Source organism: Marmota monax, unplaced genomic scaffold (genome assembly GCF_021218885.2).
Source record: "Marmota monax isolate L192 unplaced genomic scaffold, Marmota_monax_Labrador192_F-V1.1 WCK01_AAM20220418_F8-fsc00057, whole genome shotgun sequence".
NCBI classification, from domain to species: Eukaryota; Metazoa; Chordata; class Mammalia; order Rodentia; family Sciuridae; genus Marmota; species Marmota monax.
Genome location: NW_026693933.1, coordinates 9,108,597 through 9,134,456, shown reverse-complemented (window position 1 = coordinate 9,134,456; position 25,860 = coordinate 9,108,597). Strand labels below are relative to the sequence as shown.

The following is a 25,860-nucleotide window of genomic DNA, read 5'->3' as shown; positions in this document are numbered from 1 at the left end:
ATAATTTTATCTGTTAGTCTGAGAACTTTAATCCCATTTTTCCCTCGAGAGAAAATCCTTAAATTTCCTTATGATTCCGAATGATTAATTAATTTATAAATAGATTATGTTGGCTTTTTTCTTTAAGTAATGCAACTACTTCAATAATTCAGTTTTTTTCTCCCTCAAACCTAAGTGCAGTAGTTGTTTTTCTCACTTTTATAAGCTGCAAGAAAAACCACTGGAAATGTTTCTTGGTGGCGGATCCATGAATCTTGTGATTTTTTTTTTTTCTTTCCCTTCTATGTATTATAACAGATTTTATCAATAGAGTGCTTATCAGGTGTCAAGCACTATTCTAGACTCTGAATGCAACAGTGAGCAAGATAGTCTAATTTACTCCCTGTTGTTAAGGAGTATGCAGCCTGCTTATATGTGTTACAGGTGGAGGTGAAACACTATTTTGTTGATGGTTGAATTGAGCTTTAATAATTTAATAATGTAGTGGAAACAGTCAATTAAAACATCAATATTTATTGTCTTGACTTTTAAATATTTAAATCAAATTTAAATAAAACCTAGTTCTAAAAGCTCAGGTGGGAGGTGGTAGAGAAGTGGGTGATAGTGTTTAACGGTATACAGCTAACTTGATAAGCACAGGTGTGGGGTAGAGTTTCTCAAGTCCTCTCCATAGCAGAAGTTCATATTTTTGTGCTCTGTGAGTACCATTTATGCCATAGGTTGGTTCGTTTTCATGTTGAGTCTTCTGGCTTTTGTACTAATAAGAGTGGAGCCGAGGAATCAGAGGTAAAATTGTGAGATTAGTTTCTGGGCAAATGGAATTCTAGATGTCAGAACACTAACTGTATGGAATTAGTTTTTATGTTTGTCTAAAATGGAACTTGAGAGAATCAGATAATGGAAACTGGACAACCATTTAAGGGAACTAGTTATTCTGGAGTAACTTCAAGTAAATAAATGTTGAATGTACACTTTGAAGAATAAGTAGAAATTCCTTGGAAAATAGAGCTAATGGATTCCTTTTAATGTTACAAAAAGAATATCTTATTTAAAGAATTTCCTGAAAGCCCTGAGAAGTTGATATTTGTTTTTATAATATGAATAATCATCTGCTAATTGACCTCAGTTCAGCATGTATATTTATGTGTTTTTTGGGAAAAGTTTTGTACTCCCCAAATTGAGTTTAATAGGGGTGAATACTTAATTTTTTAAAACTATGCTTCCTATCCTTATGGTGTCAGATGCTTGATTAAAATAGATGAGTATTTGCATATGTGTAGCAAATGATTCTTATATCCTTAGTTACCCTGAGTAAATATTTACATAGTGTGAGTAACTTTTATGTCAGCTAAAATAATATATAACAGTTCTGAAATCTGTATGTTGGAACATTTTTTTGTTAGGGTGTACTTTTAAGCTTTTTATAGAAAATTAGTCCCTGTTCCACAGTATTTACAATTATGAACACTTGAGTTATTTTTATACAAATCTCAAACTAGTATTTAATCTCCAAATTCTAAGTAGATGGTGTTTTTTTTTTTAATTTTTTTTTTTATTGTTTTCCTTCCTTAGATTGATACTCCCTTTACCATTTCTTTGGTAGACTGCTCCTTGATGGTTTGCTTTGTTTTGCTTTGTCATAAAAATGATTTCATAGTGGTTCTCCCTTTCCTTATCCTTTTTATGATTGCAAATAGGGTGCCCCTGAATTTGGTTCATCTATATTTTCCTTGGCATTTCAGATGAATAGGTAGCAGCTGCGGCATTTATTCTTTTGCTTTTGGGGAAAGGGAAGAGGCAAAGAACTAGTCTGTGACTTTAGTGTAAACTGGTGTTTTGCTGTGGAACTTGAAAAACATGAATTATTTGACCTGGAAAGGGAAATTCACTGTAGTTTTTAAATTTTATAAGTTGAAGAAGTCTAATTTTTCACTTGATGTCAAATTCCATTGTTAGGGTTTTTTTTTTTGGGGGGGGGGGGGTGGTGGTGGTGCTGGGGATTGAACCCAGGGCCTTGTGCATGCTACCAACTGAGCTATATCTCCAGTCAGGGTGTTTGTTTTTTAATATTTTTTAGTTGTCAATGGACCTTTATTTTATTTATTAATACATGGTGCTAAGAATTGAACCCAGTGCTGGACACATGCTAGGCAAGCTCTCCACTGAGCCACAACTCCAGCCCCCTGTTAGATTTTGTTGTTATTTTTATTATTTTATTTTTTAAGATGATATTTAATGTGGTCAGAGAGGCCTGATTCCACAAAATTTTTATTGGTTTTAATAGATAAATAAAACTTCTTACTTACTTCTTACTACTAAGGGGCTATGGGTATGTGGCATCTCTAGTACAGTCTCACATAATTGTATGTGTGAATGTAGGCATTTGGATTAAGGTAGGGTTTCTTAACATTTTTCTCTACTATGGACTCTTGGCAGTCTGAAACCTATACACCTCTTCTTAGGATCTTTTTAAATGTATGAAATATATAGGGATTATAAAGGAAACAAATAACTTTGAAATACAGCTAGCAAGCTTTTTTTCCCCTAAATATTTATTTTTTAGTTTTAGGTAGATACAATATCTTTATTTTACATTTATGTGTTGCTAAGGATCAAACCCAGTGCCTTGTGAATGCTAGGCGAGCACTCTACCACTGAGCTACAACCCCAGCCCCACAGTTAACAAACTTAAAACTCAGTAATATTGTGCTTAATGTTAAGTAACAAGTTCTAGCAATCTTATTTGCATCTTACCGCAGTAAGTGGAGATGATATTTAAAGATTCCCAACAACTTAATGTGACACGAAAATATCTGATTTATATTGATATCAAAATTACATGTATTATAGTTCCATGATTTATTATTACATTCATAATTGAAGACAGTGTTAATTTTTTGTCAGGGGGTAGTGAAAATATGTGATTCTCACCGATTGTTCCCAATTTTGAGTTCCCTTAATTCTATTCATGTCTTGGCTGTGATCTCAGAATAAAAACATCTGGACTTTGTGTCCTGTGAGGCTTAATTTTAGGAGAAAGTGTTTGAACTTTGAATGTAGTCATCCAACAAAATGTTTTTCAAACATTTTTTTCTGCTAGTTTTAGTGACTTTTAAAATGTCATAATAACCCAATAATGCCAGATCCCCAAATGGTCTCAATATGCATCTTGCAATTAACTTTTTCATTGAGCTACATTTTCTCATTATATGTTGGTGTATAGTTAATAAGATATTGGTATTTCATACAGTTTCTAAACTTCCATGTTGGCTGTTAATAACATTTGCTTTTGTGTTTTTCTTAAAATTTTTTGTTTTAATTCTTCTGCAGGATTCGGAAACTTCAGATACGAAATATCCCGCCTCATTTACAGTGGGAGGTAAGAATTTCTATATTTGAATTTAAGATCCAAATATCAAAGTCTACTGCTGTTAGTTTTTTCAGGGGTTTTTCTCCTTCCTTCAATTCTCGGGTATGCTATAACAAAAATCCTTCTCTTACGGCCTGTGTCTTGATGTGAGTTTTTCTTCCTAATAATATGGTATATCTTTTACAAATCTGTCTTGGAAATTAAAAAAAAAAAAGTTGACATAGTCTTGAATCACCAGGTTATCTTCCTCATTCCATCTGGACAGGATCTTGTTGGTTTGAGTTTTTCCTAGTGAGTTTGTCAATTGTATTGAACTACGAAGTTCCCTCATAGCAATTTTTTAAAAAGATGAGTAGTGCTACCTTCACTTTACTTTGAAATGTTATTCTGCTTCCTTTTGCTCAGATGGTGGCACTGTAGTGATGATGTATAAACACAAACTATGTAGCAGAGTTGAATAGCCTGTGTCAGCATCTACTAAAGCATTGTAAGGATGTCATGGTGAGAATTTGAGGCAATAGTAGATGAAGAGATCAAAGAAAATGTCAGTTGACTCTTCCAGATGATGGATTCTGCAAGTTCTTAAAACCTGCCTTAGAGAAGGTGCTGCAGGGAAACTTCTCAGCTTTTATGTATTTCAAATATAAAAATCAAAAAGTAACTAGTTTTGTGTGTTTCAGATCAGTCTTCTGAAGTGACTTGTGATGGGTCACTAAACCAGAGCACTTAGAAAAATCAAAGTATGATTAAAAAGGTTCTTTGGTGAGTTGAGGAATGAAGGTCTACAGTTTGATTCCCCCAAGGTCCCTCAGTTGGTGACAAATAATTTGTGCTCAGAATGTTTTAAGCAACGTTTATCTTCTGAATAATTTTATTGCATTTAAGCTTTGCAGGAAAGGATTAGTTTTTTGGTATATGCTAAATGTTTCAAGTTATTCTATGTATTAAAAATAAGTCACTGCTTCCATCTACAAAGGATAAAAGATTAAATTCCTACATTTTCCTGTTTTAGATTGTTTGCTTGGGGCATTTAGTAGCTTGGGGATTGGGTCCCCAAATCTGCTGTCATGGTATCAAGATTAGCAGTTTGATACCCTTATTTGAGGATGAGCCATATTAAATATGTTTTCAAATGTGCTTTAGTATGATATTCTGTTCAAGAATTACATGTAATATAATGTACTTTTAATGAAATAGTCTAATAGTTGCAGCCAATCTTAGATAAGTTATTAGTACATTAGCCTTTCTGCTATAGGCTAATGGCAGAGTTTTCTTTTAATTCTTTCATAGTATCTATTCAGATTTGTGGCTTCTCAAGCTTTTCCCTCATTCAGGGTAAAATCTAAGTAAGAAAAGCAAACCTTTATTTGCTGAACTTAATTTTTCTTAACCTTCATTGTTTGTTTTACCTTCTCCATAGTCCTTTGAGGTATCACCAGTTGGTGACATTTTCATTTTCAAATGGGAAAATGTGGGCAAAAAGATTAAAATAATTAAGGAAGAACACAGAAAAAGCTTGCATCTAGATTTTGGAACTCTTCATCATTGATCTCCTTTTAAACATTTATTAATTGTTTGATATATTGATCAACAAAAGGAAATTTATTAAGGACCTGTTAAGAGTGGGATGAACTTGTGTTTCCTTTTATTGAAGACTTGAGTGAATACCATTTATTATTTCTTTTTGGAGAGGGGCCACTTTATATATCATTATTTATACCATTATAGTGGGTGTGCTGGCTGTCTTGGGCCTAAGCCTTACTGTAGACTGTGGTAATTTTGCACTTAGAGTTCCAGATTCCTATTACAATGGAAGGATTAGGCTTTGAATCCACTGATTAATTTTAGGATCACAGAAAGAGGAACAACCAGACATTATGTACCTCCTGACTTGATGGAGTAGAAAATACATAGCACCATAGACAAAATATTCTTGCCTCAAAAAGGGGTTTGACTGGATTCTGTTTTCATTTAACTTGGATTTTACAAGAAATATGGATGTTGGAGGGACAGATTAAATGATGCCTTAAAGAAATAAATAGCCAAATTCAGAATGTGGGACATTCCATAGGACAAATGATACTGTTTTGCAGATAAGAAGAGGCATGAAAAAGGAAAAGGGACTTAATAAGATTTAGGAAGTTAAAAAAGCAAGCACTTGCCTTTAGTGAGTTACTTTTGAACAGTGTAAATAGGCCTGTGGAACAGCTTGGAGTACCTGGAAGAAGCCTTATAGTGTTATTTTGTAGGAAACATTGTAGCTTTGGGTGTCAGTCTTGAAATTATATCCTGGCTCTGCTACTTTCTAGTTGGGTGGTCTAGTTATATGATTTCTGAACAGGTTTTTAAAATTCTTTGCGCTTCATTTTCCTCATTTCTAGTGTAGCCTCCTCATTAGGTTTCATTGAACACTACATAGGATTATGTGAGCTATAGCTCTTAAAACAGTGCAGTGCTGAGAAGAACAGTTTACAAACAGGAGAGTGCATGTCCTCTCTCTCTCTCTCTCTGCCCTCCTGCTTCTTAGTCTCCTAGTTCTTTCTATCTACAGAAACTGACAGGGAACAGCTGGGAAAGGTGAACAGTGCGAAGAGTCCTACCTCAGCATCACAAAGCCCAAGAGTGGATCTGCAGTTGAGAGCTTAATGGATACTAATAATTTTGGTACCCAAAGTTCTAACCTAGAAGTGGAAGATGACCCCTCTCATAATTCTGCTGGTCATCATAAGCCATTTTCTGTGAGGTCACTGCTGGGACTACAGAATCTGGGACCATACAGAAACACATGTGAGATTACAGTGCTGCTTTAAGATTTGTAACTGGACAGTTAACTTTATACCACTGTTATCTTTACTTTTGTCATCATCATCTTTATTACTGTTATTCTGGGGATAGAATCCAGGGCCTCACACATGATAGGCAAACATTCTACTGCTGAGCTACTCTCTCAACCCCACTTCTGTTTCTCATCATCTTTAAATGACCAAGTATTGAGAAGGGGACTCCTCAAGTTCTCTGGGTAGTGTATCTTGCATACTGTGTGCATTCAGCAAGTGCTAAATGGTTTCTAACCATTTAGTTTTGAATGATGGTAAGTCATTTTTGGACACTGGATTGACCGAATGTTTCTCTACCCAAGTGTTTATGGCAGATAAAGATATGATATGAGGAAACTAATTTTTTGAAGGATCTTCTGAGAATTAGGAAGGTTTGTTTGTCACCAAATGTGTGGAATGTAGATGGGAAATTGGAGAAAACTTTATTCTTTACACTTTTGCCTGAGGAACTTGAGTAGATTTGTAGTCAGGCCTGCGATTCACACCTGTAATCCCAGTTGTTCAGGGGGCTGAGGCAGAAGGATTGCCAAATTGAACAACCTGGACAACTTAGACCCTGTCTTGAAACGAAAAAGGCTGGGGATAAAAATTAAAAGCTCAGTGGTAGAGCACCCTAAGTTCAACCCCTAACTACCCCACCACCCAACAAAAGAATCGATTGTTGTATATGAAGGGAGCCCCTCCTTCATTAAACACCATGCTTGGGGCAGGGGTGATAAAGGCCTAGTAAAATATTTAACTTTAAACATGTGTGATGGTCCTTTTTCTTTCAGCCTACTCAACTTCTAAGTGGGTCCCATTTTCTAAATTTAAGGAATATCTTTCTTTATATTAAAAAATAATAAAAATAAAAACTCAAAATTCTAGAAAAAAGAAAAATTTTCTCTAATCTTATTATCTCACTATTATTAGGAATCTTTATTATTCTTATTAGACAATAAGTACTCAGTGAAATGCCTGAGGCCATACCACCTTTGAACTGTATGACCCATTAACTATGTAAAGTCATAGAGTAACTAAAGAGCAACACTCTGGGGTCAGTGACAGAAGTTGATAGAGTGATGTTTCCAGAGTTCAGATTTAGGGAAAACTATGTGAGGTACGGGTGGTCACACCTGTATTGTAAGATTTTTAACCCTGATGTTGCCCATGACTGAAATGACTGTATTTCCAAGACAAAGATTTGAATATGTGGCCTGACAAGTACTTAATAGGGATGCATTTTATAAAATCTCCTTTTTGCTGGAAAATACAGAGTGTTCTTTGGCTTTATCTCAACACATAGATATTTAATTTTTCCTGGATTTAATTGAACTTGAAAGACAAATATGTTAGGAAAAAATTCTGAAAGGGTTTCAGCACCGTAAGTTTTTTCTTCAGTATGTGTTGTGTGGTATGATTAAGGAAGTGAAAGTTGCCTTTTCGGCCCAACAGTGGAATAAAGGGGGCTCTTTATAGTTGAAGTATATTCCGGGTATATACAGGCTGATGGTTTGGGCTCTGCTTCTTGACATGGGAGGTAAGCAACTGGTATACTAACAATGAAACACCCAAAGGTCCAGGTGAAAATTGCAGTATAAAATATTGTTTGCTGCCCCCACCCCAAGAGCAGAGTTATCTTAATCCATTTTGTCCCAGATGTGGAACATCTGTAAAACCTTAAATTGAGCAACAAATGTTAACCTATTGAGTGCAAATATTGAAAATTTGGAACTTAATGGGTTAATGATCTTTTAAAAGTCTTTTTGGTGCTTCTTTCTGTGCTTGAAGCAATTTTTGCAACTAAGTGGATTTTATAGGAAATCTTAAAAGCTTCTTCTTCTTTAGGGCCCTAGAATTGCCCTAACAGAATACTTCCGTATTTGACGTTACCTTTAAATCCAGAGCCTAAAAACCAGTTCAGAGAAAGTTGACTTCTATAGTATTAAAACACCCTTGGCTTTCTTTTTACAGTTAAAAACAGTTAATTCTTCCCTAGTGTGGTGTAGGGAGTGTTACATGAATATCAAGGTGTCCTAGGAAAGGGCAGCAGAGTCTTCCTGAGAGTCACCCTCACATCAGCCACCCACTCTGGCTAAAACCCTAGGGTACTGGAAAGATGCCCACATTTCAGGCCAAATCAAAACACATGTTCTATATAAGGTAGAAACCTTAGAAAATGATCATCTTCATGTGAGATGAAGCAAGTACTTATAATGAGAGATTATGTCATCCGCGCTGAATTTAGAAGATTACTTAACGAGGATGAGTTGTAGAGGTCATGAATTTATATAAGATTAATAACGGCTTCTTAAGGTTGGTAACATCTCAAGGATGTCTATTTCCTGTCTATGTGAACTCTGACTATAGGAAGAAAAGACTGACTGCAGGAGACCTCCCTTCTAAGGAGATCAGGCTATACTAAGAGTAGAAATAGCAATGTCAGTAAGCCAGGGTCTGGCAGAAAAAGGGAAACTGAGGGGGACCTTATTTAAGAAAAATAAGGAAAATAGTGATGCCACGTTATCTATTTTGGTGGTGGTGGGGGAATAATACCATAATTAATATAAAATAGCTTAGAGAGGAAATCCAGAGAGAAGACTATCTTGGGTTGGGGTTCAGTGGGGTGACTTTCAAGTGAAGAGATTAGGACGGGGTCTATGGAGGACATTGCCATATATAAGATAGGACCTGTCATTCTTCTGTCCAAGTGCAAATTGCTTTTCAGTGCTGTGGTCAGTTGTTAGCTGTTTCATGATGGTTACAGGAATTAATGCTAGCTAGAAATTGCATGAGACAGAGCATTAAAAAGATTTTTTTAAGTGGAAGATGGATACATCCCTTTATTTTATTCATTTTTATGGGGTAAAATTTTAAGGATTGAACCCAGTGCCTCACATGTGCTAGGCAAGCACTCTACCACTGAGCTACAGCCCCAACCCCAAGACAGAACATTTTAAGTAAAATTGATAATATAAAGCTGACAACATGAAGTACTTGAACTCAATCAAACAGAAAATGTGTAAAGGCAGTTGAGTTGATACAAACCATGAACCAAGCCAGAAGTAATGGAAATCACTAATGTAAAATGTTAGAAATAACACATAAAGATTGAAGGATAAGTTAGAGCTCTAAATAAAGCAGAAGCTGATAATAACTGGGTATGTGGGTGGTGATTTTCTTCACAATGGCCTGACTTTGATCACATGACAAATGACAACACTGAGTGCTTGGGTGCTAGATACCAGATTGACCTGTTTTAATCTTCACAATAGTCCTATGTCCCCACTTCACAGATGAGACCACTGATTACACAGATGTGGAGTAACGAAAGTGTCCAGGTCATGTGGTGGAGGAGGTCAGAGTTTCTGTTCTGGTTTTTGTTTTTGTTATTTTGGTAGCACTGGGGATCAAACCCACACTGACACCTGGAGGCAAGTGCTCCACCACTGAGCTGCATACCTAGCCCATAGTCAGGTTGCTCTATCAGGAAACTTCCAGCAAAACGTAAGTTTCTCTTTCTTTCGGTTATCACTAATTTGCTTTCAACATGATCCTGAAAGTCTGACAGGGAACCTGACAGAAATGGCCAGGTCTGGAGGAAAGACTCTGGCTTTGAGTGATGAAGGAGTGATGAGTGTCTTTGGAAAACTCTGGTGTTTGGGGAACTGTGGACAGTAGGTATTTTGTGCATGATTGCTCTGGGGTGGGTCAGACCTTTCATTCTCAGAAATCATCTAGTGACTGGCATGCAGGAGAATTCCAGTCTCCCCATGACAGGCATGTGAGGCAAGTATTTCTGGTTCCTGCCTGCTATCTCCATGAGCTTTCCAAGACCTTGTGCTGTGATCCTTGGACATTTGTTTTCCTTTTGTACTTCTGTAGTTGTATGTGTTTTCCCCTCCCCGAGGTGATCTTGAAGGTCTTCTTGCTTTTTATTTAAATGTTTTATTATAAAAATATCAAACACAAAAATAAGCTAATGAAGCCCAGTTACTACCATTGTAAGTATGGGGGGAACAATCTTGTTTTATTTGTACATCTATACTTGTCCCCCTTTTCTAGATTGTTTTGGAGTAAATCCTAAACATTATATCTCCTCATTATTAAAGACTTTGGTATGTATCCCTAAAAGATACTCTGTCTTATTTACTAGGACTGCCATAATAAAATAACATAAACTGGGAGGTTTGAACAACAGAAACTCACTGTATCATGTTTCTGGAGACTCAAGTCAGGGATGCTCGGTTGTCTTCAGGTGGGCCTCTTCTCAGGGCTATGAGGGAAGGAGTTGTTTGAAGCTTCTCTCTTGGCTTTCTGATAGTTCCTTGGATTGTGGCAGCACAACTCTGATTTTTGTGGTGTAGCCTTCTTGCTGTGTCTGTTGCCAAACTTCCCCTTTTGATTAGGACCAGTTATGTTCACCCTAGTAACCTCATTTTAACTTAATTTGCCCCCATAAAGACTCTTCAAATAAGGTAATATTTGGAAATACTGGGAATTAAGACTTTATCATGAATTTTTTTGGAGAGCACAATTCAACCCATAGAAGTCAGTCTCTGTCTATTTTGGTACCAAGAATTGAACCCAGGGGCACTTCATTGCTGAGCTACATCCCTAGCCCTTTTTGAGATAGGATCTTGTTATTGTTGAGGATGAGTTTTTACTTGCGATCCTCCTGCCTCAGTCTCCCAAATTGCTGGGATTGGAGGCATGTACCACCATGCCCGGCAACACTTCTTATTCTGAGACAGGGAGAGTCTCACTAAATTCCCCAGGCCAACTTTGAACTTGGGATCCCTTTACCTCAGCTTCCCAGGTTGCTGGGATTACAGGCATGCATCATGCCTGGCAAAAATTCGTTGATATTTTGGGTTATTCTGTTGCATATCCTCTCATCAATAGCCCCCCACCTGCACCCTTATTTTCCTCCATGTGCTACCAGGGATTGAACTACACCCCCAGCCCTTTTAAATTTTTGTTTTCAGACACAGCCTTGCCAAGTTGCTGAAGGTCATAAATTGCTGAGGATGAACTTGCAATCCTTCCAGGCTCAGCCTCCCTAGTCACTAGGATTACAAGTGTGCACCACTATACCCAACCCTTCTGCTCTCCCACCCTGTTCCTTTAAGTTGGTTTATTCTGTATAGTGTTCCACATTCTTATTTTGCTGAACTATATCCATATGTGGTCACTTAACACATCCCTCTGATGCCTGGTGGGCTTGGATTATACACAAGTTTGCTTTTAGTTTATTTTGACAAGACAAAAGGATATATAGGTGGTATATATTCTTTAATTAGGAAGTAAATAGTGTCTGTCTCTTTGTGATGTGAAATGTCATTGATCATTGCTTAGATTTCATTATTGTGTGCTTGCAGGAACTAGTAGTATTTGAGCTCTACCATTTCTTCATTTATTAGTTGGAATGTATTTGTAAGGAGGAATTTGTCCTCAATAGTTGTTAGAATACTCTGAGGTATAGTTTGTATAAAAGAAATGGGACAAATGCTTGGTACCCTCCCCTCACCCCTTAGGGTGTGTTGGCATTCTGGAAGGATGGCAGTGAATTTGTGTATAAACTACAAGCTCATGGGTTTAAATATTATTAGGTTTCAGTATTATTGGAATCATTCTCAATGATGTTTACATTATCCTGAGAGGACCTTGCTAGTTTCAAGTTAGTGTCAGTGTTCTTTTGATGCCACCTCAGTAGTTATTAGCTTCCTTAATTTTGTGGTACAAGAAGCCCCAGGTTTATCTTGAATCTTCCTGTCCCAAAAGACTAGGGTTGGCCCTCTGCTCTGCCCTGGCTGCTTTGGAAATGGTGTTGAAGGTCATTGTGTGATCATGCTCTTGGGAGATCAAATCACTGCCTTTTGTTGTGGTTCATTTTTGTGTTACATTTATGCCCTCAGTTCCTCTCCCTGCAGATCTTCTCAATCTTGGTTGTTCTTCTCTAACATTCTGTGGCGTGTACTTTTCTATTCCTAAGTGAACTTTTCTCTGTTTCCTTTTAAAAACCATCTCAAATTTCACTTGTCTCCTACATTTTTGTTTCTGCATGGAAAGTAAATGTACTTTGGTATCTTTTAAACTTGAGGTATCTGAAACCAAATTTCTTTTCCTCTCAATGTATTGCTTTGCCTTCTCTCTGAACTTTAATACTGCTGAAGTCACACTGGCTTGGTCTTGTAGTCCTCCTCTCCCTTCTGGCCAAAGGACACCAAGTGTCCTTAATTGCTTCCTCTTTGATGCTTCCTTTGGTCTTCTTTCCTATACCCTTGGCCACCTTCCTGTAGAGGAGTCGGTCTTAACTCAGCCTTTTAAAGGTAGCTCATATTTTTAAATGGAGAAACTAGCATGTAGATACAATCATTCATAAGGGGTGATACACAGGCAGCTTCTGCTTCTTCATGTGTTCAAGCTCCTATGTTTAGGAGGTGCAGGGTTGGCAGTTTTGGGGTTCTGTGTTAGTGCTAAATTGTGAAGCTGTTCTTTAAATTTCACAGTCTGCATATGCGTTCTGTAACTTAAGTGAATATACTCAGTCCTTTCTATTTGAATTATGTCAAACTATCAACAACACAGACTACCTATTAAGTGCTCATTGTAAATGGAGAGATCTTTTGTTTCAGTAGTATTTTCTAGCAGTCATGGCCAATCCAAGAAGAAATAATTGGTAAATAAATCTCTCATCTGTATTTCAGGCAGAACTCTGGGGAAGGCCCTAAACTCCTGGTCTCAAGAGATCTGCCTTAGCCTTTTAAGTAGCTGGTACTACAAGTGTGCACCACCATGCCTGGCTGGGCAGTGTTTTACATGATTCTATACTTCTTCAAAGTTCAGGTTGACAATTAGTCTTAAGTGTGAATGCATGCATGAAGACTAGGAGGAAGAGAAGTTAACTGCTTGGGGCTAGGAAATTGGGTAATTGTTATCCAGACACTAGTGCTCTGTGGCCAGTCGACAGAGCACCCTTTAAAAAGCCTATTCTAAAAACATTTATTTATTTATTTATTCTGCATGGGATTTTTATCATTCTTTCCAAATTCGTGGAAACTTTCAAAACACTTACCTGTACACTTGCTGTTTTCTGTGGCCAAATATATCCTAAGTGGGAGAAGGAGAGGCTCAATAGAGAGTGGACTGTTCACTGGTATATCCTCAGTGTGGGGATTCACTTGGCACATTTTGAAAGAATGCATAGCAGAATAACAAGTCAAATAATAACCATATACCTCATCTAGAAGGACAATCAGATTATTTGGAAGGAATCAATCATAAATCACATAGATTACCAAATGGCATAAACTGGGGGGGGGGGAGGCAAAAACCAAAAGTCCCCCCAAAAATTTGGTGGGATGAAATTGAAGTTATGAATATGAGGAAAAAAGGACTCCATCTTCCCTCTTCCTTCATACGCTTTCCCTCCATTTTCTGGTTTTTAATATTTTATTTTTAAAAACAATTATATTTATACAAAGCTACTAATTTCACATGTAAAGACCTTTTTGTAGACGTAGTTAAACAGAGAGCACTTGAAATGAATCAAATGAGAATTTGGGTCCAATTATTGCCATGGTATAAACAAGTAGCAGATCAAGCTAAGTAGATATGAATAATATCTTATTACGTGGATATTCCATAATGGTTTATCCATTCTTGTATCCACGAACATGAGATTGTTTTACATTTTGACTATTGTGAATAATGCTGCTGTGAAATAGGTGATCTAATATCTATTTAAGACCCTGCTTTCATTTCTTTGGAGTACATTCCCAGAATTGGAATTGCTGGGTGTTATGCAACGGAGACAGGGTCTTGCTAATTGATGCCTGGGCTGGCCTTGAATTCTTGGGCTCACTTGATCCTCCTTCCTGAGCCTTCCAAGTAGCTGATACCACAGGTGCACACACTGTGTCTGGCTTGCAATTTAAGTATTTTTAATTTTAATATCTTTCAATGCTGGGGCTAGAACCCAGGGCCTTCTGCATGCTAGCTAAGAGCTCTACTACTGAGCTACAACCCCAGTCCCTATTTTAGTTTTTTAAGAACCACCATAGAAGCTGCACCATTTTACACTTCTACTAATAGTGTACTGTGTTCTAATTTTTCCATATCCTTGCCAATACTTATTTAGCTATGCTAATGGGCAAATATTTTTGTTTTCCTTTTGTTGGTTTTTAAAATAGAGAAATGTTTGATTTTTATGTATTGATTTATATCCTTTGACATTCCTAAACATTAGTTCTTAAAGTTAAGGATTTGCTACTTAGATAATCATGTCATTACAAACAGGCAGTTTTATTTTTTTCCTTTCCATTCTTTTTCTTTTCTTGCTGTAAGCATTGACTAGGACCCCAACATCCTTACTCTTTTCTCAATCTTTGTGAAAAAATATTATCTTTGCTCTTACATAAAAATGTTAGCAGATTTTCCTGTAGATGTCTAGGTTGAAAATATTGCCTTCTTTCTATTCTCCATTTGCTGATAGCCTATATGATCGATGAGTGTTGGATTGTTTCTAGTGCTGCTTCTGCATAAACTGATATGATCATGTAATTTTTCTAGGCTGTTATGATAAATAATATTTTACAAATATTGAATCAACCTTGCATTCCTACCATGTAAACTCTACTTTGCTGTGGTGTTTTACTCTTTTCATATATTGCTTGATTCAGTTTGCTAACAAATCAAGGACTTCTCTATTCATGAGTACTTTTTGTTCTATTGTCTTTGATTTTTGTTATCATGGTAACAACTTCAAAATATATTGGAAGAGGTTGGAAATACAGGTCAGTGGTGGAGAACTTGCCTACTATGTGTAAGACCCTGGGTTCAAGGCCCACCATCATACAGAAGGAGGGAAAAAAAGTTTGGAAACTTTTTTTTTTTTTTTTTGAAGTTATTATACTGAATTGGTTTTGTGGTTTTAAATGTTTGGTAGAATTTGTTAGTGAAATCAGCTGAACAAAGAATTTCAAAACCTCAGATTTTTCTTTTTAAAGTTAAAACTATTTCTTCAATAGTTAACAGGATTCTTCTGGTTACTTCATCTTGAATAATTTTGGCAATTTAGTTTTTGAAGAATTGGTTTGTTTTATTCAGATTGTTGAATAGAAATGCATAGAGTTTTGTAATATTCCCTTACTAACCTTTAACTTCCTTTGGGGATGTAGTGATATCCCTTTTTTAGATCTGACAATGGTAACTTTTGTCCTCTTGCTCTGACTTTCTTTTCTATCTCTGTCAATCTTGCCAGGGGGTTATCCATTTTTCCATCTTTGATTCCCCCTCCCTCCAAAAAAAAAAAAAAAAAAGTCCCCCAAACCAGCATTTGGTTTCACTGATTCCCCCCTACCCCACTCTTAAGAAGTTATATGTATTTATAGTTTTCTTTTTTTATTTATAGTTTTTAAATGATTGGAGATGTTCCTATTACCTTTCTGTTAATGACTTCTAGTTTAAATCTCTTATGGCTAGTGAACATTATCTTGTGTATTTATAATTCTTGAAAATCTATTAATAATTTTTTTTATGGGTATAATTTTGAGGTAGATTTTTATCATATTCTCATGGATGGTGGATGTCTCATGTTATTGGGTGGTGTGCTCTGTAAAGGTTAATCCCAGTTGGTTGATACTATTCAGTTCTGTATATTTGTTGAATTTTACTTATCCATTCCTAAGAATGGACTATTGGAATTTATCACTATTATCATGGATTTAAGTGTTTTTCTTTCCAGCCCTGTTTCATATTTTGAAACCCGATTGCCAAGTCCATTTAGTATTCCTGTCTTCAAAGGTAAATTCACACTTTTATCATGATGTAATGTCATTTTTTATATATATATATAAGGGAGCATTTTATTTATTTTCTTTTTTTAGAGAGAATTTTAATATTTATTTTTTAGTTTTCGGCGGACACAACATCTTTGTTTGTATGTGGTGCTGAGGATCGAACCCGGGCCGCACGCATGCCAGGCGAGCGCGCTACCGCCTGAGCCACATCCCCAGCCCTGTAATGTCATTCTTTATCCCTGGTAAATTTCTTTGCTCTGAATTCTAATTTGTCTGCAATTAAATATTACTCCAGCTTTTGATTAATGCATGCATAGTATATTGTATCATTTTACTTTGAGACTATAGCCTAATAGCTGACATATGTTTGTTAAAGACAGAGCATTGTTGTGTTTTGTGGATTCATTAGTAGCACAGTTGGCCTCTGCCCACTTGATTCCAGCAGATCTCTGCCTCCACAAGTTGCCACATATCCTTTTGGGGGCAATATAAATCTCTTTAAAGAACCACTGCCCTGTAAGTAATGTCATTTTTCTCTGGTTGTTTTTGAGATTCTTTTTTTTTTTTTTTTTTTTTGCCTTTGACCTTTGATAAATAGTTATGATGCATATCTCCAGATAGATTTCTTTGGATTTGTCTTGTTTGAGATTCACTGTACATTTTAAGTCTCAGATCTACATCTTGCCAAAATTGGAATACCTTGTCTATCATTTTTGCAAATTCTTTTTGTTTGCAAAAATTTTCTTTTCCCTCTTGCTTTAGGATACCAGTAACATGAATTTAGGCATTTTGCATTTTCCCACTGGTCTTTGAGTCTTTGTTCATTTTGTTCAGTCTGTTTTCTCTTGGTTGCTCAGATGGAATAATTGCTATTGATTTGTCTTCATGGGCAAAGACAATTTCTTCTGTAGTAATCCAGTCTGCTGTGAGCCCATACAGTGAATTTATTAATATCTCCTATTTCTTGGACTCTGTTTTTCCCTTTGTGGAGTTTTTTTTTTTTTTTTAATATATAAGAAGTGCATTTAAAGGCTTTGACAGATAATTTCAACATCTGTTTCATTCTTGCCATTTGCATTGTCAATCTCATGAGTCTAGATTTTTCTAGTTTTCATATGCCACATAATTTTGGATTGTATTGTGGACATCTTGAATATTATGAGACTCTGGTCTGGTTTATTCCCTGTGGAGAATTCTGATGATTCCGATTTAGGTACAGTTTACTTAGCTGAGTTCAGGCTGCAAGTTGCAAACAGCCTTGTGTGGGCTAGGGTTCCAATTTCAGTTGTTTTTGCAGCTTTTGAAGTATTCTTTCGATTGGTCTCATGTTCATCACCCAGTGGCTGCCAGTCCAGGACCTGGCCAGTCTATCCCATGGTTAAGCTCTCAAAAGTCCGAGTATGTTGTTTGTTTGCATTCAAGCTTATTTATTTGGGGGCTAAACTTAGGATTTCCTACTGACTTTCCTGGGCTCCTCCCTCTCCATGATCTTGTTAGTATTTATGGTTCTCTGGGGCTTCTTTCCCTTTTTGGTTCTATAGCAACAGGAGTCAAGCCATTCTCTTGAAGCCAGGGTTCCTCCTTTTCAGCACAGCTTTAGGTGATCCTTCTTGCTCTGAAGCTAGGACAGGTTTTTTCCTAAGTTATTTTCTGTGTCCACTAAGACCTTTCAAATTTTGTTTTGCCCGGAGTTTGGCCTGGTACATACCTGAAGAAGAAAAGTGGTAAATAGACTACCTCAAGGTCAGTACTACTACAAATTCTTCTACTCATCTGCCGTCATTTACTTTCCAGAGTCTTCAAATAGTTGCCTTATTACTCTGTTTAGAATTGATAGCTGCATTCAATAGAAGAAAGAGGGAAAACTTACTTGTTTGGTTTTATCTGGATCAAGAAACTGGAGTTTTTGTTTCTTGGACTATAATTTTTTTGTTCCTTCTAAATTTTCAAAGAGGCAGGTTGAACCTTTTATTTCTCAGAGGACTGCTCACAAGTAAATTGCTTTAAAATTCACTGCTCACTTGTAGATAACCTTTGATTAAGTGACGCCTCCTTAGACTTTGTTTTTTTTTTTTTTTTTTTTTTTTTTATTTATTTTTTAGTTCTCGTTGAACACAACATCTTTGTTTGTATGTGGTGCTGAGGATCGAACCCGGGCCCCACGCATGCCAGGCGAGCGCGCTACCACTTGAGCCACATCCCCAGCCCTAGACTTTGTTTTAAAAAAGAACATGTATTTGAGTTATCCATGTGATTCAGCACTAAAGATGTATATGTAATGTACATCCTTTCAGTTTAAGTGTGTAGAAACCTTTTCTTGTTGCTCTTTTCTAATTGCTTCCAACCTCTGATTTTAATGAATAAAATATTCAAGGTTAACATGGGAGAGGGAGAAGTTCCCTACCTGGGAGTAATAAATTGGGAACAGCAGGGCACTCTTAATCCTATTTCTAATTTTAGCATCAGCAGCCAGAAAGGCAAGGGTTGCCTCAGTGTTAGGGCATTTCCCCCTCTGTTGTTTCTGCCTTGCTGAGTGGCCTCATTTGTCCTTCTATGGAGAGCATTTAGTTTTCTGTGATCTTTCCTAGACATCTTATTTCCTAGACACTGATTCCTTTTCAGGGTTCCTTGGTTTTTGGTTCCTGTCTGATAGATCATGGTAGATGTTCAGTGGGCTGGTAGAACAGAGGTGTGTGATGCTTTTTGGCAACTGGCCATCATCAACCAGCTTCTGAACACTTCTGTGTTCAACTTGCTAAATTCTTCCATTGGTGAATGTTTCGTGTCCACAACCCCTACCCTCTCCTACATGTACCTGAATATACAAAGATCAAAATTGTTTAATAGGAGTACTCTGGTTGATGATAATGAATGTGGTATTTCAGACTCCTTAAAAAAAAAAAAGACTTTTTTGAACAATAATAAAGCAAGAATTTTATTTTTATGTAACTCATTCAATAAATATCGTACATTGTGCAATTGTATTACAATTTAATTTTAAAAAGATCTTTTTTTTTTTTTAAATTAAGAATTGAACCCAGGGGTACTCCACCACTGAGCCACGTCCCCAGACCTTTTCATTTTGAGACAGGGTCTTGCTACAATGCTTAGGTCCTTGCTAAATTGCTGAGACTGGCTTTGAATTCTCAATCCTCCTGCACCACTGGGGTTACAGGAGTGTGCCACCATGCCCAGCTGCAGTGAGTTTCTAATGGAGCCCAGGGCAACATCATATCTAAAGGACAGTGGGTTTTTCAGGATACAGTTTTGATTTCATTTGCTACCAATAACACAAAGGTTGATAAGTGCTGAAATTTGAGTCAGTCTATTAACACATTCTTTAATAACATTCTCCTTCGAAATATGTTTCCAAGGATATGATTTAAAAATCAAATATCTAGAAATGTCAGTTGATTTTTGGGGTAAACTCTAGAAATTCCAGATGTTAGAACTTGTTGCCAGTGATTTGCTACTACAGGTTTTTGGGTGCCCACTAAAGAGAGAGACGGACTCTTGCCCACTGTACTAAAATACCAAAGCAAGCTACAGTGACCACCCCCCCACCCCCCGCCGCCAGCTCTACCAAATCATAATGAGGAGATGCTTGATAATATATGAAAGAACAAGACCTAAGACTTCTGAGAAAAGTGAAACAAATTACCAGATTCATGGCAAGATAATTAAACATAATTTGAAAATCATTCTCTTCAGCTTCAGCCTTCATTCCTCTAAAGACTTCTTCATTTCATAAGAACACCTTGCCTCTTTCATGTTACACAGACTGGGTTGTCAAAATATCTCTCAAGTGAAGGACATAACAAGAAAACACTGGGGGTTAACATCAGTTTTTAACAACTGCTTACCATTTTTGAGTCCCTGTTGTTTAAGATTATATAATAAATCTTACTCTAAATATTTGCTGAAATGCTCAACAGAAAAGCTTGCAGAACAAACAAATGCTGTACACTGTTACATGAAATCAAGGTTTTGTGATTTTGGTTAAATTTTCTGTGTCTTGGTATTCTGTTTTCAGTTAATCCATGATATTCTATTCTTCCGGTTTGTAAATTCATCTGCAACAGTTTTTCTTTCTTTAATCTTGGTGCTATGATCCTTTTGTGTGGGTGAGTTGTCCTATGGTTTCCACTCCCTTGACCGGGCATCTCCACTCCCCGCAGAATAGGTAAGGCGCATTGTGCGAGATGCACAGCTTGGATGGAGTCCCACCACCTCCAGTCCTAGACACCCTGTGTGCACGCATGCTCACATAGGCCGAGCCCTCTCCTTCCAAGGAGCTCTCATTTGATTGGTCAAGTCAAATGCAAGGAGCTTGCATTTGATTGGTCCTTTCTTCTTTCATGTTTATGCTTATCATCACATTCCTAGCTCTTCGTTTCCTTTTTACTGCTCTGCCTTCAGATTTAAGTTACCTGAATAGTGTACGAGTGGGGCACACTGATCATGGGGAGGGAGGTATGAGAACCTCTTTGGGTGGATCTCATTTGATTATTACACCTAACCCTAGATGGAGGGTTCTAGGGTTAGCTGTAAGGAGGGTAATAGTCCTATCCTTACCTTAAAGAAAAAGGAAAAAAGTAACTGAGAAATGGAGAAACTTGCCTAATTCTTGCAGCTAACATTGGCTGAGTGGAATTCAAAGTAGGCAACCTGACCTCCAAATCTTTCTCTTAGCCACTGCATTATAAACTATATGTAGTTCTGTAATTTCAAATGTAGCAATGAGGATGACTTTTGATATTCCCTCCAAGTCTATTTATGACTTCTACACCAATTTTATTGGAGTTTCTTTATTCAGATCTATAATTTCCTCCTGTGTAGTGTCTGAATTATAATCCTAAATTAAAATTCACAGAAAAGTTAACCACTTACATACATGATGTCAAAATTGGTATAATGTCCAAGTAATGCCTGAAAGACATAATAGGGAAGCCATTTAAACAGAATATTTCTTTTTTTTTTTTTTTAAATTTTTTATTGTTGGCTGTTCAAAACATTACATAGTTCTTGATATATCATATTTCACAATTTGATTCAAGTGGGTTATGAGCTCCCATTTTTACCCCATATACAGATTGCAGAATCACATCAGTTACACATCCATTGATTTACATATTGCCATACTAGTGTCTGTTGTATTCTGCTGCCTTTCCTATCCTCTACTATCCCCCCTCCCCTCCCCTCCCCTGCCCTCCCCTCCCCTCTCCTCTCTCTGCCCCCTCTACTGACATTCGTTTGTCCCCCTTATATTATTTTTCCCCTTCCCCTAACTTCCTCTTGTATGTACTTTTGTATAACTCTGAGGGTCTCCTTCCATTTTCATGCATTTTCCCTTCTCTCTCCCTTTCCCTCCCACCTCTCATCCCTGTTTAATGTTAATCTTCTTCTCATGCTCTTCGACCCTACTCTGTTCTTAGTTACTCTCCTTATATCAAAGAAGACATTTGGCATTTGTTTTTTAGGGATTGGCTAGCTTCACTTAGCATAATCTGCTCTAATGCCATCCATTTCCCTGTAAATTCTATGATTTTGTCATTTTTTAATGCAGAGTAATACTCCATTGTGTATAAATGCCACATTTTTTTTTATCCATTCATCCATTGAAGGGCATCTATGTTGGTTCCACAGTCTAGCTATTGTGAATTGTGCTGCTATGAACATCGATGTAGCAGTGTCCCTGTAGCATGCTCTTTTTAGGTCTTTAGGGAATAGACCGAGAAGGGGAATAGCTGGGTCAAATGGTGGCTCCATTCCCAGCTTTCCAAGAAATCTCCATACTGCTTTCCAAATTGGCTGCACCAATTTGCAGTCCCACCAGCAATGTACAAGTGTACCCTTTTCCCCACATCCTCGCCAGCACTTGTTGTTGTTTGACTTCATAATGGCTGCCAATCTAACTGGAGTGAGATGGTATCTTAGGGTGGTTTTGATTTGCATTTCTCTGACTGCTAGAGATGGTGAGCATTTTTTCATGTACTTGTTGATTGATTGTATGTCCTCCTCTGAGAAGTGTCTGTTCAGGTCCTTGGCCCATTTGTTGATTGGGTTGTTTGTTCTCTTATTGTCTAATTTTTTGAGTTCTTTGTATACTCTGGATATTAGGGCTCTATCTGAAGTGTGAGGAGTAAAGATTTGTTCCCAGGATGTAGGCTCTCTATTTACCTCTCTTATTGTATCTTTTGCTGAGAAAAAACTTTTTAGTTTGAGTAAGTCCCATTTGTTGATTCTAGTTATTAACTTTTGTGCTATGGGTGTCCTATTGAGGAATTTGGAGCCGACCCCACAGTATGTAGATCGTAGCCAACTTTTTCTTCTATCAGACGGCGTGTCTCTGATTTGATATCAAGCTCCTTGATCCATTTTGAATTCACTTTTGTGCATGGCGAGAGAAAGGGATTCAGTTTCATTTTGTTGCATATGGATTTCCAGTTTTCCCAGCACCATTTGTTGAAGATGCTATCCTTCCTCCATTGCATGCTTTTAGCCCCTTTATCAAATATAAGGTAGTTGTAGTTTTGTGGATTGGTTTCTGTGTCCTCTATTCTGTACCATTGGTCCACCCGCCTGTTTTGGTACCAGTACCATGCTGTTTTTGTTACTATTGCTCTGTAGTATAGTTTGAAGTCTGGTATCGCTATACCGCCTGATTCACACTTCCTGCTTAGCATTGTTTTTGCTATTCTGGGTCTTTTATTTTTCCATATGAATTTCATGATTGCTTTCTCTATTTCTACAAGAAATGCCGTTGGGATTTTGATTGGCATTGCATTAAACCTATAGAGAACTTTTGGTAATATCGCCATTTTGATGATGTTAGTTCTGCCTATCCATGAACAGGGTATATTTTTCCATCTTCTAAGATCTTCTTCTATTTCTCTCTTTAGGGTTCTGTAGTTTTCATTGTATAAGTCTTTCACCTCTTTTGTTAGGTTGATTCCCAAGTCTTTTATTTTTTTTGAAGATATTGTGAATGGAGTGGTTGTCCTCATTTCCATTTCAGAGGATTTGTCGCTGATATACAGGAATGCCTTTGATTTATGCGTGTTGATTTTATATCCTGCCACTTTGCTGAATTCATTTATTAGCTCTAATAGTTTCTTTGTAGACCCTTTTGGGTCTGCTAGGTATAGAATCATGTCATCTGCAAATAGTGATAATTTAAGTTCTTCTTTTCCTATTTTGATGCCTTTAATTTCTTTCGTCTGTCTAATTGCTCTGGCCAGTGTTTCGAGAACTATGTTGAACAGAAGTGGTGAGAGAGGGCATCCCTGTCTTGTTCCAGATTTTAGAGGGAATGCCTTCAATTTTTCTCCATTCAGAATGATGCTAGCCTGAGGCTTAGCATAGATTGCTTTTACAATATTGAGGTATGTTCCTGTTATCCCTAGTTTTTCTAGAGTTTTGAACATAAAGGGATGCTGTACTTTGTCGAATGCTTTTTCCGCATCTATCGAGATGATCATATGGTTCTTATTTTTAAGTCTATTGATGTGGTGAATAACATTTATTGATTTCCGTATATTGAACCAGCCTTGCATCCCAGGGATGAATCCTACTTGATCATGGTGCACAATTTTTTTGATATGTTTTTGTATCCGAGTGGCCAGAATTTTATTGAGGATTTTTGCATCTAGGTTCATTAGAGATATTGGTCTGTAGATTTCTTTCTTTGAAGTGTCTTTGTCTGGTTTAGGTATCAGGGTGATGTTGGCCTCGTAGAATGAATTTGGAAGTTCTCCCTCTTTTTCTATTTCCCGAAGTAGCTTGAAAAGTATTGGTATTAGTTCCTCTTTAAAGGTTTTGTAAAACTCTGCTGTATACCCATCCGGTCCTGGGCTTTTCTTAGTTGGTAGTCTTTTGATGGTTTCTTCTATTTCGTCAATTGATATTGTTCTGTTTAGGTTGTCTATATCCTCCTGACTCAATCTGGGCAGATCATATGACTTAAGAAATTTATCTATGCCTTCACTATCTTCTAATTTATTGGAGTATAAGGACTCAAAATAATGTTTGATTATCTTCTGTATTTCTGAAGTGTCTGTTGTGATATTGCCTCTTTCATCCCGTATGTTAGTAATTTGAGTTCTCTCTCTTCTTCTCTTCGCTAGCATGGCTAAGGGTCTGTCGATTTTGTTTATTTTTTCAAAGAACCAACTTTTAGTTTTGTCAATTTTTTCAATTGTTTCTTTTGTTTCGATTTCATTAATTTCAGCTCTGATTTTAATTATTTCTTGCCTTCTACTTCTTTTGCTGTTGTTTTGCTCTTCTTTTTCTAGGATTTTGAGATGAAGTAAGAGATCATTTATTTGTTGGTTTTTTCTTTTTTTAAGGAATGAACTCCAAGCAATGAATTTTCCTCTTAGAACTGCTTTCAATGTGTCCCATAGATTCCGATAAGTTGTGTCTGTGTTTTCATTAATCTCTAAGAATTTTTTAATTTCTTCCTTGATGTCTTCTATAACCCATTGATCATTCAGTAACCTATTGTTCATTCTCCAAGTGATGTATTCTTTTCCCTTCCTTCTTTTATCGTTGATTTTCAGTTCCATTCCATTATGATCAGATAGGATGCATGGTATTATCTCTACTCCTTTATATTGTCTAAGAGTTTCCCTGTGACATAATATATGATCTATTTTTGAGAAGGATCCATGTGCTGCTGAGAAAAAAGTGTAACTGCTTGATGTTGGGTGGTATATTCTATATATGTCAATTAAGTCTAGGTTATTAATTGTGTTATTGAGTTCTATAGTTTCCTTATTCAACTTTTTAAACAGAATATTTCAGTACACAAATATTTGAGCATAGGTAGCTGACCCTACACCCCAGACACTGTCTCCTCCCTGACCCAACTTGCTCTGAATTTGGGCAGTAATGATAGCAGCAGCAGCAACTCCTCCCCACCCTGTACCTGCAAACCATAACCTGGTAAGTGGTTAACATCCAAAATACACATGAAATTCCTGATTAAAAAGGCGGAAGGGCATGAATAGACATTTCTTCAAAGAAAACATATAAATGAATAATCATATCATAGAGGCAGAAAGTAGAATGGTGTTGCCAGGGCTGAGGGTGGGAGAAGAAGTAATGGAGAATTACTGCTTAATGAGTATAGATAGAATTTCAGTTTTGCAAGATAAAAAGAATTCTGAAATGGGTGCCGATGATAGCACAACAATGTGAATGTATTTATTGCATCTGGACTGTATAAACGTACATTTTGTTACTTGTACCACAGTTGGAAAAAACAGAGCAAAACAAAATGTACTTGGACAAGAGCTTCAGCATAATGAAATCGTTAAGTGCTTGTATCATATGTAAAAAAGCTTTCAATGGACTGATTGATGGTCATATAAGAATATATGGGCAACTTAAAGTTGTATTAGTCTCAGTTAAGTGAATTTCTACAGTGATGGTAAGCAGATAAAAATAGAATCTTGGGGGACCTATGTTGCCATTTTGGAAGATTCAGAATGTATTAAAACTACACAATAAATAATTTTAGGTTGTAAGCTCAGATAAAGGGGATTCTTGTGCATGTAAATATCTAGGACCTTCAAAAGCTGTGCAGGACACAGGCTTTGCTACACACTTCAGGATGTGTGACAAATCGGCTCTCTACCTATCAAGTGTCACCGAAGGTCCTTTTTCTCACCACCAAGGACCCACAGATTTCTAAAATGATGCATTAAGGAGTGAAGTTTCTTACTGGGAATCATTCCTTCTACTTTTTCAGCTGTTTTTAAATTTCCAACCAGCCACATTTCATAAAATATGAGAATAAGTTATTAGAAAAATGAAAATTTTAAGTAAAATAGACAAGCCATGATTTGTTTTATATTTAGCTTTCATG

General features: G+C 36.8%; 1 protein-coding gene across 1 annotated transcript in view; it reads left to right on the top strand.

The window, feature by feature from the left end:
• Igf2bp3 (insulin like growth factor 2 mRNA binding protein 3) overlaps nucleotides 1–25,860 on the top strand; it is a 146,592-nt gene that overhangs the window by 43,304 nt on the left and 77,428 nt on the right. The window contains exon 3 of the mRNA XM_046463626.2: nucleotides 3,331–3,379. Coding sequence (XP_046319582.1) covers nucleotides 3,331–3,379 — 49 coding nt within the window. The remainder of the gene's footprint in view (nucleotides 1–3,330; nucleotides 3,380–25,860) is intronic.